The sequence below is a fragment of the Mastacembelus armatus genome, chromosome 9, assembly GCF_900324485.2.
Source record: "Mastacembelus armatus chromosome 9, fMasArm1.2, whole genome shotgun sequence".
Classification (NCBI taxonomy): Eukaryota; Metazoa; Chordata; class Actinopteri; order Synbranchiformes; family Mastacembelidae; genus Mastacembelus; species Mastacembelus armatus.
Window position 1 is genome coordinate 3,500,899 of NC_046641.1, and position 15,705 is coordinate 3,516,603.

General features: G+C 39.9%; 1 protein-coding gene across 1 annotated transcript in view; it reads left to right on the forward strand.

Moving 5' to 3' along the window:
- The first annotated feature begins 2,464 nt into the window (after nt 1-2,464).
- tacr1a (tachykinin receptor 1a) overlaps nt 2,465-15,705 on the forward strand; it is a 44,969-nt gene continuing 31,728 nt past the window's right edge. Inside the window, exon 1 of the mRNA XM_026322392.1 lies at nt 2,465-3,214. Within this exon, the coding sequence (XP_026178177.1) occupies nt 2,811-3,214 (404 nt within the window). The 5' untranslated portion in view covers nt 2,465-2,810. The remainder of the gene's footprint in view (nt 3,215-15,705) is intronic.

Here is a 15,705-nt window from a genome sequence, read left to right on the forward strand (position 1 = left end):
GTTGAGAATTTCATGCTTACCAGCAAAATCAGAGGTTGTTATACTATTTTTACTGTGTACAATCCCCTTTAGTTTCTTAAAATAGACATCTTATTTGGTAATTGTCAAGAACTGGAGAGGCCTATGTGGCATGATCAGCTTGCATGTAAGCATGTGGAAGGTTTTTATGTGTTTAGCAATTTCTATGCTCAATTTAAACATGACATCCTTGTACCTCAGTCATGATCCTGTGTCACTGGCATTTTAGTTTTTTTTTTTCAATATGACACTTCCCTTATGCCGAGCCATTGGCATGTTGGTCTTTCCGGTACTTTGCACCAGTTATATTTTTTTTAAAGTCATCATATTACCAAAACAGTCACTTACCTCAGTAATGAATACATCCATCCATTCATTATCTGTACCCACTTATTTCTAACCAGAGTCACAGGGAACTGCTGGAGCCTATCCCAGCTCTCTTTGGGTGAAACAGGTCACCAGTCCATCACAGGGCTGTAATGAATACATTTAACCATAAAAATCACATGAATAATTGCATTTCTCTCTAACCATAACTTAATATAATTGCTTATGATTAACAATTTTGTATGCTCATATGTTGCTTCTTAAGTTTCCAACATCAATTTTCTATCCAAACTCCATCTTCTCTCACTGCTTTTCTCCTGGTGACTGTAAAACCTCCTCAGTTATTAGGGGATCGTCTGCCCATTTTGACATATACTCAGACATGGTTGATGAATTTATGATGTCTTTATTCATTGTCTCTATACAGACACAGTTCTTAATTGCTTGATGTCTTCCTTGTTCAGTCATCCAGCCTGGTGTCCTGTAACTCTCCCACTCAGGCTCACAGCTCCGCCCTCTCCTCCAGCTAGTCATCGCTCTGGCTGGCACTTCATGCCATCTCGCTGATTCCAGCGGAAGACAGCCTCGTTTGCTCTCCTCCATCTGAATGTGGTGATACTAATTGTTCTATTAGTCCCAACTGTGACAATCTGACACCCAGTCTGTCACACACCTGATGCAGCCACTCCAGTGTAACTAACCAACACTCCCATCACACAGATGGCTCCACTATTACATTGGCCTTTTTTTCATCCTTCGGTGCTCCTGTTCTACTGTTGTAGAGTGGACCTGTTGTTACTTCTTTCTCTTACAATTATTTTTTACCTCTGATTGGCTTTTTATTTTAGGGAGGCTCCTTTCAGTCCTTCTCTTGTTTTCAGAGTTTTTCATAGGTCTAGTTTTTCTCAGGTCTAGTTTTTCTCAATACTTATCTGAGCTTGCAGCTTCTAAATTTACCAACTAAGTCTAGGTTTTCTGGTTTCATTAACCAAAGCACAAATAGTTTATGACTATGACTATATTTTAATATATCAAAGATCCATGCCAATAATGTCAAATCTATCAGCATCACAACACCAAAACATGTGGTTGAAAAAGTACTTCTACTCCACAGTCTCACAGAGAAGAGAATGTGAGTTAGAGTTCAGTCAACTTTTTACTCTGCAGTCTTTTAGTGTTGTCAAGAGTCCAATGGCGAGCCTGAAAGTAGCACTCCTAATGAGCACATTCATCCTCTGGGATTGCTGTTCTGTGTGGATCCCTGTGAATACAGACATGAAAAATGGGCCCAGAAATGTCGCTCTGATAAAATATATAAAGCTTGGTAACTGAAACAATAAATGAGTACAGTCTATTGGGGCAAATATCCTAGACTGTCCCCTTTTATACTGTCTGTTGCAGTGCTCCAGTCCGTCCCACTATGAACACATAAATTATTAATTGCGTATTTACCCTATGCAATTTCCTCTTGAGCAAAGCTATTATTATGAACTTACTGCTGGATGCTAGAGAGTGTTATAATAACAGAAATTTAACTGTATGTTACATGGCTGCAATTTATGCAGCTGAGCTCAGAATACAGACTCTTCAGACCACAAGAGGGGGCAGTGAGTGGAGAAGATATTCAGTCAGTGTGTGATACCTCACCACAATACACATCATGTTCAGAGGAAATGGATTTCATTAGCTGTATTTGTAGTTTACACTTTTGAGATGAATGGCATCAGTGCTGCTACTCCTGTTACCATTATAATATATATATATATATATATATGTGTGTGTGTGTGTATGTGTGTATGTGTGTGTTTGTGTGTGTTCTTTTTCTTTTTCTTATTCTTATGTACCTGTCTGATTTTGCCCATCCCTTATCCTGCTTGTACGCTCTTTCTTACTGTCAAAAGAAGAAATTCTAAGTAGGTTTAAGAGCTATTTAAAAATGATAATCCAGTTGGCTTCTTCATGCGGTCAGAACCAGGAGGAATGAATAACGTAACAAGGCTCATCCATAATCATAATTACCGAGGCTGCCTATTGGTCGGGTGTGCAGCGACTCGCTCCATAAGCAGCCGCTCACTTTGAGCAGAGAGGCAGGAGGAGAGCGCACAGCCGCCGAGGGAGAGAGGAAGGAACAGAGCTCTGCTCTAACTGTGACCAGTTAGGGTAACACATACTTGTCTTTGCGCTGTAATGTGCGTAAAAGACGCATTTTCGTTTTTACGCACGGAGAAAAGTTAAAAAGATAGTTAGATTGCTGCTGAAATTTTCACTTAAATGCTTGTTCTGGGTCCCTTCATTGATTATTTCCACGACAGTGAGGTTTTCAAGTGAGCATTTCGCGGACTACAGTTATGTACTCAAGTGAGTGTGCGTCGACGAAGCTTTCTGAAACTTTCGCCTGTTCACTTTACGTTACATACTGATTTAGGTTAATAAACACTGTCTGACCATCTTTCTTAAACTGCAAAATGGATCCTTTATTCAATTCCACCGATATACCAGATTGGACCAACAGCTCCAACAATACTGGTAACGGGACGGTATACTGGAACCAGTTTGTGCAGCCAGTCTGGAGAATCGTCCTCTGGGCCATTGCGTACAGCTGTATAGTTATCGTGTCCGTTGTAGGTAATGTCACAGTGATCTGGATTATTATGGCGCATAAACGCATGAGGACCGTCACCAACTATTTTCTGCTAAACCTGGCGTTCGCCGAAGCCTCCATGTCCGCTTTCAACACAGTCATAAACTTCACCTACGCCGTGCACAACGAGTGGTACTTCGGACTGGTCTACTGCCGCTTCCACAACTTCTTCCCGATCGCGGCTGTCTTTGCCAGCATCTACTCAATGACTGCGATCGCTCTAGACAGGTAAGCTGGGGCTTCCACTCTGGATCTGTTATAATAGTGTCTGAGAACTGGCAAATGACTGGCACAATCCTCCAATCTACATCACATTTATGACACAAATAAGAGGAAGAAATTTAATAACATGAGTGGGCTTTTGTGTAAATGCAAACAGAGATGCCAAATGAAATACTGACGTTAGTATGCAAATCCATGCTACCATATCATGATATAACAGGAAAAATTAATTGCCGAATTCCCCATTGCCCAGCCCTAATGGCTTACAGTAATTTTTTAGAAAAACTACTGATATCTAAGAGGATTTGCCTTAATCCTTAATTCTCTGCTGCTGTGATATTGCTTTGCTTCTTCTACTGGATATTGTTAAGGCTGAGTACTGCTGGAATGAAAAAAGGTTTCTAAAATGAATGAGAAATCTGCATTTCCTTTGCTTCCTTATAACTGTAAATGACTGTAGAAGTGCAGCCGTACAATTTGCACTAATGTACAACTTTCTTTTCTGCCTTTTCTCTCTGATTGTGAGAGGACTCCTTAATAAGTCCTTAGATGTTGCATGTAGCTCAGTTAGTGCTACATTTAAGCCTTTGCTAAAAGCAGCCAATAATTATATACACTCACCAGCCACTTTATTACGCACACCTTGATAGTATCGGTTTGGACCCCCTTTTGCCTTCAGAACTGCCTTAATTCTTGCTCACTTGGTACTAAGCGGCCCAAAGTGTGCCAAGAAAATATCCCCCAAACCATTACACTACCACCAGCAGACTAAACCACTATTACAAGGCAGGATGGATCCATGCTTTCATGTTGTTTACGCCAAATTCTGCCCCTATGATCGGAATGTCGCAGCTGAAATCGAGACTCAGACCAGGCAACATTTTTCTAATCTTCTATTGTTTAGTTTTGGTGAGCCTGTGCAAATTGTAGCCTCAGTTTCCTGTTCTTAGCTGACAGGAGAAGCACCAGTGTGGTCTTCTGCTCCCATTCTCCCATACCGATGCCTGGTTTGAACTTCAGCAAGTCATCTTGACCACGTCTACATGACTAAATGCATTGAGTTGCTGCCATGTGATTGACTGATTTGCTATTTTGTGTTAACAAACAATTGAACGGGCGTGCCTAATAAAGTGGCTAGTGAGTGTATATGGTAGGATACAGTATGTTTTTCTAAGCAATAGTGACTGCTGAGAAAATGGGGTGTTTACAAGATTTATGTCTTTATGTCTAAGGAGCTTCATTCATTCGTGTGTGTAGGGGCCCTATTCATCAATGGGATTGCTCCCCATGTATGTGTCTGACGTATTACTGACAGTGTGGGAACTGAAACATTTTCACACACACACTGTGGGCAATTGGCCTCTTCTTGCTGGTCCCGATCATGTAAATCATTGAATCTTAGGGTGATGACTTGTTTTAAAGTTAGAGTGAGGTTAGGGTTAAGCTAAGGTTTAGTGTAGTCCCTCAGGTCCCTATTAGGAATAAAGGGGGCTTTTGTGTGTGTGTGTGTGTGTGTGTGTGTGCGTGCGTGTGTGCGTGTGTGTGTGTGTACGTGCATCTGTGTGACTGATTTAGACCACTGGTTCCTACCATAATCACACTTAAAGCTGTATGCATCCTGCCTGAAGCTTATCATGCCTACATCAGTTTTTTTATACGTCTACATCTTGGGTAATAAAAGGGTGTAATTCTTCTGCATCTTCTTTTTGAACATGAGAGCAATGAACTTGACCTTTTCTCAAATGAAGTTAAGCCTTCAGAGCAAGACGAAGAGTGAGAGTGAAAAGGCAGATTAAGATGGCAACAAGCTGCACAGAGTGTATGCAGTCAGTTCTGCTAGTTTCCATTCAGCCGGAATTGGCATTCAGGAGAAAAATGGTTATCTTTCCCTCACCCCCTGTCCATGTAACAAAAATATTTAGCACCAACCTAGTAGAGAAACATTCAGTTCACATTGATGGCATTATACTTTTATGGCTGCGGCACAAAAAGATATTTCAGATTTTTTTTGGTGGCAGAATATTCACCCACTGTAGGCCTTCACTTGGAGCGATCTCTCACTGCTATTTAAGTTTTCCTTTAGGGAGCTAAAATACTGTGCAGCAGCGGATAAGACATTTTCTTTATCTCCATTATTGCTGCAATGATTCTTGTGGTGTTCTCGTACCACAAAACCCATAGATCACCAGTACAGCTGAGTACTGATGCCAGTGTGTTGGGCCTGACATTGGGTGTATTGAGAATATTGAGGAAATATTTTTATTGTAATGTAATCTTCAACCCATTCCACACAACAGTTTTCATTAGAAACATTATTTTCCTTTTGGTATTCTGTTCTACTGGAAGTGGAGTGGCACTACTTGGTTATCCCTATTAAATGTAGCTGGGAGTCGGGTGGGGATTTGATGGAACAATAATAGCAAAACTTTGCTAATTACAATGATCATATCTTCGGTTTTAGGGTTACCTGTCTCACGTTCAAACATAGCCAAGTTAAAAGCGTTTTAAGCAGTTGTGATTTGTGCTTAAGTTAAACTAATAATTAAAGCTTCATAATGCTGATAATTATCATGATGGCCATAACCATCATTACTTTATGTTTAAGTGCTAGTTAACAGTAGCATTGCAGGTATTTGCAGGTCATTTTTGTTTATGGTTCTATATGAAAAGTGCAATGATTACTAAAGTTGTTTGTCCTCGAGAGAACATGAATGTATGTCTAAAATGTCTTGCTAACATATTCAGTGCTTGGCAAGGCATTTCACTCCAAACTATATGTATCAACTTAATAGTGGTGCTGGAGAAACACTGGATTTAGTCAGTAGGATTTATCATCTGGGAACTATGAATGTCTGGACTGATTTTAGTGCAGATCTATCAGGCAACTGCTGTGATAATTAATAGGCAAAGTTAAAATTTTGACCTGCCAGTGGCAATGGGGAAAAGGTCAGCAGATCATTGATCTGTATGGATTGTATGATGATTGTATTGATGAATACTCATGGAAACCATGAACTAAATTTGTAAAACAAATTTCATTAAAAACAGATTCATCACATTTTAATAGCGCTGCACCTAGTTTTATGGCAATCTATTTAGTGGTTGTGTAAAAGTGTGTTTAACTATCAAACCCAAATCCTTTGTACTGAGAAATAAGTGTTTCAGAGTTATTAATTTGAGTATTCTGTCAAAATGTTTTTGTAATAACAAGCCAATGTCAGTTGTATTAGAGGTTTTATAGTTTGCATTATAACCGGCTAATAAAAATTTCATACCAACTACATTAGATCTAGTTTGTGTCATGCATGAGTACAGCTGGACAGAGCAGCTAGCCTGGCCATAGACACTTGTGGTGTGTTCAGGCAAAAAGAGAATTTTGTGCCATCCACGCATATCCAAACACTGGACAACTTGTGTTTATTCAGCCCAAACAGCCAAAAGATATTAAATGTGCCAGCCAGTAAAATTAGGGCATTTACAAACAAACGTTGTAATAGATTCATGAAGGGCTGGAACAACCAGATCCTGGAGCTCTTCCTGTGCTTATATGGGTCCCCCCAGATGGTCCACAGAAATGCTCTCTAGTGAAATCAAATCAGGGAGTAGATGGTATGGAGAATGGATTGATGGATATTGTTTGACAGTGTAGCAAACAAACAGCAGACTCTGGGAGAGGAATCTGAAAGTCTTCTCTACAAGAAGGGTCTGTTCCTTTTAACAGTAAATCATGGACACCTTTATCACTCCAGAGCCAAGGAATTCTAAAAGCACAACACTTAAAAATATACAGAGCTTTGAAAAAATATTTGCCCCTCAAGCACATTTTGCATGTTTGTCACACTTGAATGATCCAGATCATTAAACAAATTTTAATATTACACAACGATAAGCCACATAAATACAAAATGCAGTTTATAAATGATGATTTCATTTATTAAGGGGAAAAAGCTGTTCTCAATCTGACACAGCTCAACAAATCGATGCAGGTCATAAGCTTTCACATGCTCGCAACGGCTCAGCTCCTGCAGTGCGTTCACTGGGGTGACCGGTTCATGTCAATGGACCTGAAGCACACTTATTTTCATATAGCCAATATTCCCCAACACGGAATTCTTGTGCTTCTGTTTTCAGGGGATCCGCTTGCAGTACAACTGCCTGCCATTCAGGTACTCGCTGGCTCCCTGTACCTTCTTCAGGTGTGTCGAGACTACGTATAGGGGGTAGACCTATACGATGTGACATCACCCATAACGTTATGCACTGCAAGAATGAAGGCAGTTCATTCCACATTTTTGGCCATTATGGACATTACTATGTTGCTTTTGTGGAGCCAGAACTACTTGGGCAACCAGGCAGTGTCCAGAGAACATTCCCATGGCGACCACTGAGCCAATCAGCAGAGAGCTCAGATATGGAGCAGGTTCAGACAGGTGGCAGTGGATCTTTCCATGGCTCGCAACCGCTGGTTCTTTCTGCGGGTGAAGGACAACCCACCGCTGTGGGTAGATGTCCTCGCTCATTGGCCATGGCCTCATTGCATTCTTTATGTGTTCGCTCCGATCTCCCTGATCCCTATGCTGCTGGCTAGGGTTCAGGAGGAGGTTCTGGAAGTTATTTTGATAGCTCTGGAGCAGCCTGTAGCCTTGTGGTTTCCATTGCTGCAGTGCATGCTGGTATCTCCTCTGTACAAGATTCCATGAAGAGATAGGATGGTTTGTCGCAGGCGAGGGGAGTGATCCTCAGCCCCCCAGTAATAGGGCAGCCCCTGTGAGCCTGGCTGCTGAGTGAAAGCTTAGAGGGCTTGGGATTTTCCCCCAGTGTCACTGTTACTATACAGGATTCGCGCGCATGGTCTACTGTGGCATTTTATGGGAAAATATGGGCTGCTTTTAGGCAATGGTGCAGGGAAACCATTTTTTTCTGCCTCTCCCTATGGTTTTGTCTTTTCTCCAATTACTACTGGAGAGAAATTTGGCTTTTTGCACTATAAAAACGTTGCCACAGCTATTTCCCCATGCCACGAGGGGTTCAGTGATAGAACGGTGCCACACGCTCACTAATGCCCACAGTTTAGCACTACGCATTACACAATTTTAGCACTGTGCACAGTGCTCCACTCGACTCGACTCGGTTGAGGTAATTTTCTTCATAGGACCTCGGTGTTGTTTTGTGAGTAGTGTTAGCCATGTGCCTTGCTAAAGACTATAAAAATGTAAAAACAAATGGTTGCTGTTGCCAGTTCTTTGATTATCATGTCGGACGTCGCTCTCATGACTCCTCCAGTCATTCTCTGTCCAAATTGTGGCCCGCAGTCTGTTGACATTTTAGTATCAGCTCAGCATGCTTTGAACTTCAGCTACTAAAAAAGTACCTGCTAATGAAAAAATGTTACTCAGCGACTCAATCCAGCATACATGCCTAAATGCATACCTAGCTCATTTGGATCTAGAGTGATTACACTGGAAGGTTTCTTTTGTCCTCCCCATGTGTCTGCAGAGGAAACAAAATCGCATCTTCTCTGACATGTTATATGGAATACGGCAGAGTTATGGATTTTGTTTCCTACAGCGAGTGCTTGCTGAGCTCACACCTCCATGGTACATCTGTCTCACTGGCTATGCGACACTATTGAGCAGGCTTACTTTGCTTGGGCAGGGAGCCATTGGCCAGCATTAATGCACACTGCACTAGGGGAGTGTCATGCTCGGCGGCTGTTCTTGTCAGTATAAGACATTTATGAGCCTCCTTGTGTTCCTTTGTGTGTTTCTACTTGCAGGATATTGCGAGTTCATCTCTGTCTCACATTGTTCAAAAATAGCAGTAGCTTCTCAGTTGTAATCCCACTGCCAAGTCCTGGGCATGTGCGCTTTTTATTACATGGATGCTGGGCAGGCATCCGTCTTTTATCTTCGTTAGAAGAGTGATTTGGTTTAGTTCTCAGTTCTTAATTATTCCTGTACTTATCCATGCCACCTGGCGCTTGCTTCACTCCAACATGGAAGTGACAGGGGTCAGGTGGTCTGTTGCAAGTACTTTTGTACCTGACTCTTCTCCTGGGATGCCAGGACCAGTGAGGTATGGAGCATTTCTGGCTATCACTTTGACCCATAGCGATAGCCTAGAGGGCTGCACACCAATGACACAGAGCGTTGGTTACATAATGTAACCAAAGATTCTGTGAATTGGGCGCAGCTGGCTGAAGAAAAGGTGGGTTTGATTCTTAGGGAAGAGCTCGTCTGAACCATCGCTTACATCTGAGAGCTGCGGACGTGATTGGCAACAGACCCTTGCTAATGGGTTAGCTGTGCCCAGTTCACAGAATCTTGGGTTACAATATGTAACCAACAATCAGTAATTTAGGAATAATGGTCTACATTAATTGTATTTGTTTGTGGTGCTCCTGAGGTAATTAATCTTTTATGAACTAAATCTTGAAACTGAAAATTTGCTATGTTACTGACCATGTATCAATGTGCCCAGTGCAACATGGAAGGTGTGAGTAAAATTCATTATTGTCCCATTAGACTAATTCTTCCTCCTCTTAGTTTTGGTCTTCTGTGTGGCTGCCACTGATAACTTCTCTTGGTCCTTTGTATGAATCAGTGATGTTTGCTGTTTTAGTAACGCTCGAGTTGATCAATTCATAGTTTGATCTGTGGAGATAATTGCAGATGCTGATCATTCAGACTAGAGAGCGGGGAGGCATAAGTGGTCACTTTTATGTGCCTTTTTGTGTAGCAAAGGACAGGAGAAGTGAGACATTCATGCAATGGGTGCATGTATGCTGTCATCAATGGGTCTGAGAGTAGAAACAGCTCCTGGGTAAGCCAGGAAATGTGCTTTCCATGGCTGTCATGGAGACTCAGATGCTGCTATTAAAATCAGTGACCCCTAAATGAGATCACAGAGCAGGAATCTTCCAAATAATAATAGTAATAGATGTCATCAGATTGCAGCTCCAATTTGGAGATATTTCCAATTGCACCTGCCATTTTGTTTTGATGGCATTTTGGTGGAGCTAAGCTGTGTGAAGTGCTGCAGTTCTGACAGCACAGAAAAGAGAAGGTTGTGATACACAGCTCCTGCCACTTGCATGATTCTACAAAAAAAGCAGAACCAATTAAATACACTGACATATTCACAGCTATATAAACCAGTACTACTCAAAGCCTGGCAAGCTGTTATGGAGAAAGCTGCTGAATATGACAACAGGAAAAAAATCTTTGTTTGTTAAAGTTTGATTCATGCCAACTGTTCTAATGATAATGCTTAAGATTTTTGATAATATATGTGGTCTGCACATGTCCTGTAATAGGCATTCACTGTAACATTACATTCAGTCATTTCCTTTATATACATTTGCCCTAAGTGAGCAGAAAGACATTAAACCTTCAGTGTTAATTTCACACAGTGTCAGATTATGTATACATCTACATCCATCAGTCAGTGTCACACATGGAGGTCATTTTGTACATCTGCCTCAGAGCCATGTCCCCTCTGAATGAAGAAACAGGGCTCCAATCAACACTTGTCATTTCCTGTCATTGAAAAATCCACTTCAATTAAAGCCTTAAAAAATGGCTGCATGTGACTTACTTCAGGGCAATTGACTGTTATTTTACCTGTTTGTAGCGTGTTAAGTACAGATTCTGTATGTTTAATTAAGTAGGTGCTAAAAAGCATGTAAAGGGGCAATAGATAGGACACAAACACATAATAAAAAATCCTGACAGTAAATGTGCACCATTAAGGAAAAAAAAAAAAAAAGTTAAACAAATAACAATGGAAATGATTTTCACAGTAAGTGTTTCCAGTTACAATATAATTTCTGTGCACACACACACACTGTCATGGAAGAGGCGATGCTGTGGTGTGCAGATGAATATTGGCTTGCATGGGAGTGTCTTCTGGTTATTGATGAGACAGCAGTAGCCGAAGGAGTCGTATGTATGCATGTGGACAATAATGGATAATACGAACTGTGGATATGAGTTTTACCTAAAAAAAAATATAAATTCATAATAATATTACTACAGTCTATGATCAAATACAACGTGAAAAAAGACACCTGAAAAAATCATAGACATGTTTGAAGGCAGGCAATTTTATCAAGCTGCTTCTTAATCACTTACATCTCTTTAGGAAAAGAGCATTGCCATGGCAGTTTAGCTGCTATTTGTGGATAATTGGAAGCGTACGTCACCTATACAATCTAGCAGCGGCTTAACATGCTGCCTGCCACCTTCTGACAAGGTACCCTATTGAGAGGAATCACATATTGCCCACAGACCTACATTTGAGGTGCAAAGACTTAGAGGTGTGTTTTCCAAATTATGAAATGAAAGGGCTTGGAACTGACAATCTTTACCAGCAAACCCATACAAAAAGAAATACCTCTCAGCAGTAGCACAATGTAATAGGTGAATAAAAAAGAGTTATGTTGGAGACATTAAGATTATAGATTATTCTCTGTTTGTCAATTACAAAATGCTTTGGATTTGTTACAGCTAAGTCTTATTTTTTCAGGCTGGCTTTCAAATTAGGTCCTCATTGCTGCCTTGTGGCATTCACAGCTATTTTCTAAATTTTCTATTATTCCATTTTTCATCAATTCAATTTGCCACACTTATTGGGAAAAAATCTTTGTTACACTTTGATTCATGCCAGCTGTTCAAACAATAATCTTCTTCTCTAACTGAATGTGTTGTAAAATATACTCTTTTTTCTCTGTAGTATTCTGGTTAAGAGACATTTTTAAAATCAATTGATATTCCATAACCAACTGTGTCTTGTATATATGAACATCTTTCACATCTATAACAAAGTCAGAAAATGGCTTAAGAAATTTTTAAGATATTTCTTTTCAGCCATGGCTTCATTGGTTCAGAGGGTTTGATATGTAGACAGGAGGAGCAAGGAATCAAACTGGCAACCCTTCCTGAGTCTCATCTGCCACTATAGACACAGTTTGGTTAGATTAATGTCTTATTGAACTTTAGATCTTTACTCATTCTTCTCTATCAGCATAAAGGAGCCTACTGTGCTGAACTTCCAAGGGACATTAGAAGGTTTTTTGGAGCCAGCACTGACCTTTTGTTGTGTGGATCAACATTACTGGCAGCAGAAATTTCAGCTGAAGCTAAAGAATCCTGATTTTTTACTACTGAATCGAAACTGTTATGGTGCTCTCTGAAAATCGCCGTCTATACATAGGAATGATTTGTGTATGAAAAGAAACAGCACTCCATTGCACCCGTCACAATCTAATCATATATCTGAAAACGCTCAATGACTGAATGTTTGTGTAGTTCAAGGAAACAAACAGAGTCTGTGGAAACATAATGTAACAGACATTTTTATGCTTTTGATGAATATTTAAAGTAGCTGTTTGACATTTTGGGAAACTCAATAATTTGCTGAGATAAGTTTGCTCTGCCAGCACGGTGGGGGAGTGGTAGCACTGTTTCCTCACAGCAAGAAGGTTCCTGGTTTCAAACCCATCAGGGACCTTTCTGTGTGGAGTTTGCATGTTCTCCCTGTGCTTGTGTGGGTTTTCTCCAGGTACTCTGGTTTCCTCCCACAGTCCAAAAACATGTATGTCAGGTTGATTGGTGACTCTAAATTGCCCATAGGAGTGAGTGTGAGTGTGTGAGGTTGTTTGTCTCTATGTGGTCCTGTGATGGACTGGTGACCTGTCCAGGGTGTCCCCCTGCCTTTCACCCAGAGAGAGCTGGGATAGGCTCCAGCTGATCCCTGTGACCCTGATTAGGAATAAGCAGGTAGAGATGATGGATGGATGGATGGAGTTTGCTCTGCATGTCTGTCATCAACAGCCCGACTATGGCTCACATACACCAAAAAAACACCACAGGGCCAGGTCCGTGTGAAGCAGAGCCAAACTAAAGCTGAGGCTGTGATCCCTCATTTACATCAGTCCATGATTTTAGAGGCCTTCTCTTGTGTCTGATATAATTAGGGGTGGAACGTCCATTTAACAGATTCATTTGGTTATTAGTGGGATTAAGCCTTTAATTAGACCTCTTTGGCTCTGAACAGCATTTCCATGGAGAGCTTTGCTTAAAATGGAGCAGGAAAATATTATCACTCATGTTAATATTTTATGTTCATTACTATACAGTATACAATACACACCCCCTGCTGAATCTCAGCTAACCTAAAATATTCACTTTATAGAAATGAAGCTCAAGTCCAAGCTCAGATTGCACAAATAATTAGATGCACAAAAACACCTGCCACATTGTGCACATGTAAAGGATGATGATTTTATTATTAACATGTTATTACTCACAGTACAAAAGTAGAAAATAGGGTCTTACCAAGTCAAATTATGAACCTGATCTCAACCACAGAAGACACCACAGCTCTGTCTCTGTCTTACTCTTTGCAGTTAGTGCTTTGCTTTTCCAGACGTTTTTTCCAGTCTCAGTGCTGTCACACCCCTTCATAGGTTGTGTCTTACTTACAGTTCTGCAGTAACAAATCAATACATTTGACAGATGCAATATAGATGAGCGCCCAGGTTCCTGAATACACCTTAGGTTAAGAGAGCATCAGTTATACAAAACAACCAATACAGTCAATTCAATGGCATGCATTCAGGTGTCGCTTCAGTTTGTGAGTTCAGTAACTGCTTTCTTCTCTTGGACTCAGCTCCTGCATCGATCACTGTATAGTTCACTGTTTTGCTGTAATGATGACAGACAGACAGGGTCGCTGTCTCTTCTCTTATGTATATGTGTGTGTGAAGGGATGTTAAATAAATTGAACAACTGCATCTCAGACAGTGTTAATTTCATTGATGAAGTATTTTCGTTATAATTTTCATCAACGACAAGATCCAATCAGAATTAATCTTCTTAGACACACATTTGAAAAGTAACTGATCCACCTAGTGACGCGGGATGCGCGAGTACACATCATCATCATCATCATAGCCTACACTGGGTTTGTGTCTGACTTAAACTATAATGAAATGGAAACAGCTGGAGAAAACAAAGAGAAGATATATGGGTCAGTTTCATGTTTGATACAATGGTATTACTGCTAAATACAGTTTTTCTCTTAAATATTTTGGAGTTGCTCTTTTGCTTTAAAGAATGAAGAATGTCATATGCAGGTTATAAACTATACATATCTAATTTTTGGTCTTTTATGGAAAGGCCATATTCCATATATGTTTAATGAAACTTGTTTTTCATTTAATTTTAATTTAGAATATTTTGTATATTACAATAGCTTTACTAAATTAAACTTAAACCCAATAGATTTCAGTCGACTAAATCCACAGTAGATTTAGTCGACTGAAATCTTATGCTATTTAGTCGACTAAAACTAGACTAAAACTAAAACAAAGCAGATGACTAAAATATGACTAAAACTAAAATTGAATTTTAGTCAAAAGACTATGACTAAAACTAAATTAAAATCTGCTGTCAAAATTAACACTGATCTCAGATAAACTTAAACATCTATGCAGAAACAAAAAAAAGAACTGAGGTAAAGTATAAGTGTGATTTTCATCTCACGTCCTGGACTGCTGTATTTTTGAGGGGAGTTCTATCAGCAAAAAACGTTTCATCCAATTTCTTGATGAGGCTCAGTGTTAATGATGTACAAGGTCAGTGTAAGTTATTCATGCACTCCGTCATAGCTCTGATTAGGAGCATGTGAAATGATTAATAAAATGCTGAGGGGAATGATTGGGCCAGAACTCTTCTCCATGACAGACACTCTTGCTAATGTAACTGTAGCGTTGGGTTCTTATAGAGTGTTTTATGAACCCATCCTCTTAAAAGAACAAGAATATGGAAAACAAAAATACATTTCTTTATTATTTAGGACTTTTGGCAAACCAAAGAGTACCAGTTTGACCTGCAGACTTTCATATTGAACATTTTTTTAAAAACGTGCTATGTGGGTGAGGTTGTGTTGTTTGCACTTTTCTTGCATCAAGGGCATTACAGTACAGTACCCTGTGATCACACAGTGAACAGTGAAATTATTTTGTCTGAGCAGCTCTTTGGTCTCTTCTCCAGTCTTTAAACAATAATCAAGTACCCTGATATACAAATCTAGTTTATTAGGTAGTTTACAGTGTGATGCTTCTTTTAACAGCATAATCTTTGTTCCTGAGCAGTGTAAGTGTTGCAATCTAGTTAGTTTATGTCTAACAGTTAATGTAACAGATATAAGTAATTGCAAATCAAATCAATAAAATCCTTATGAATGGAACAGCGTTTAACCTTGTTAAGTGCACAGTGGATTGCCTAGCAGCAACTATATAGCCAAAACTACACCTGATCAAAAACAAATTAGATTTCAGGTGACAGAAAAGCTGCTTGTAATATTTAGACAGGCGACCATTTTGTGCTGCAGCACAGAAATCTGACTGAGGTTAACGTTCTGATCTCTCTTCTGGCAACCCCATAGAAATGACAACTATTGATTTGCCAATTATGTGTTAAAGAAAACAAAAC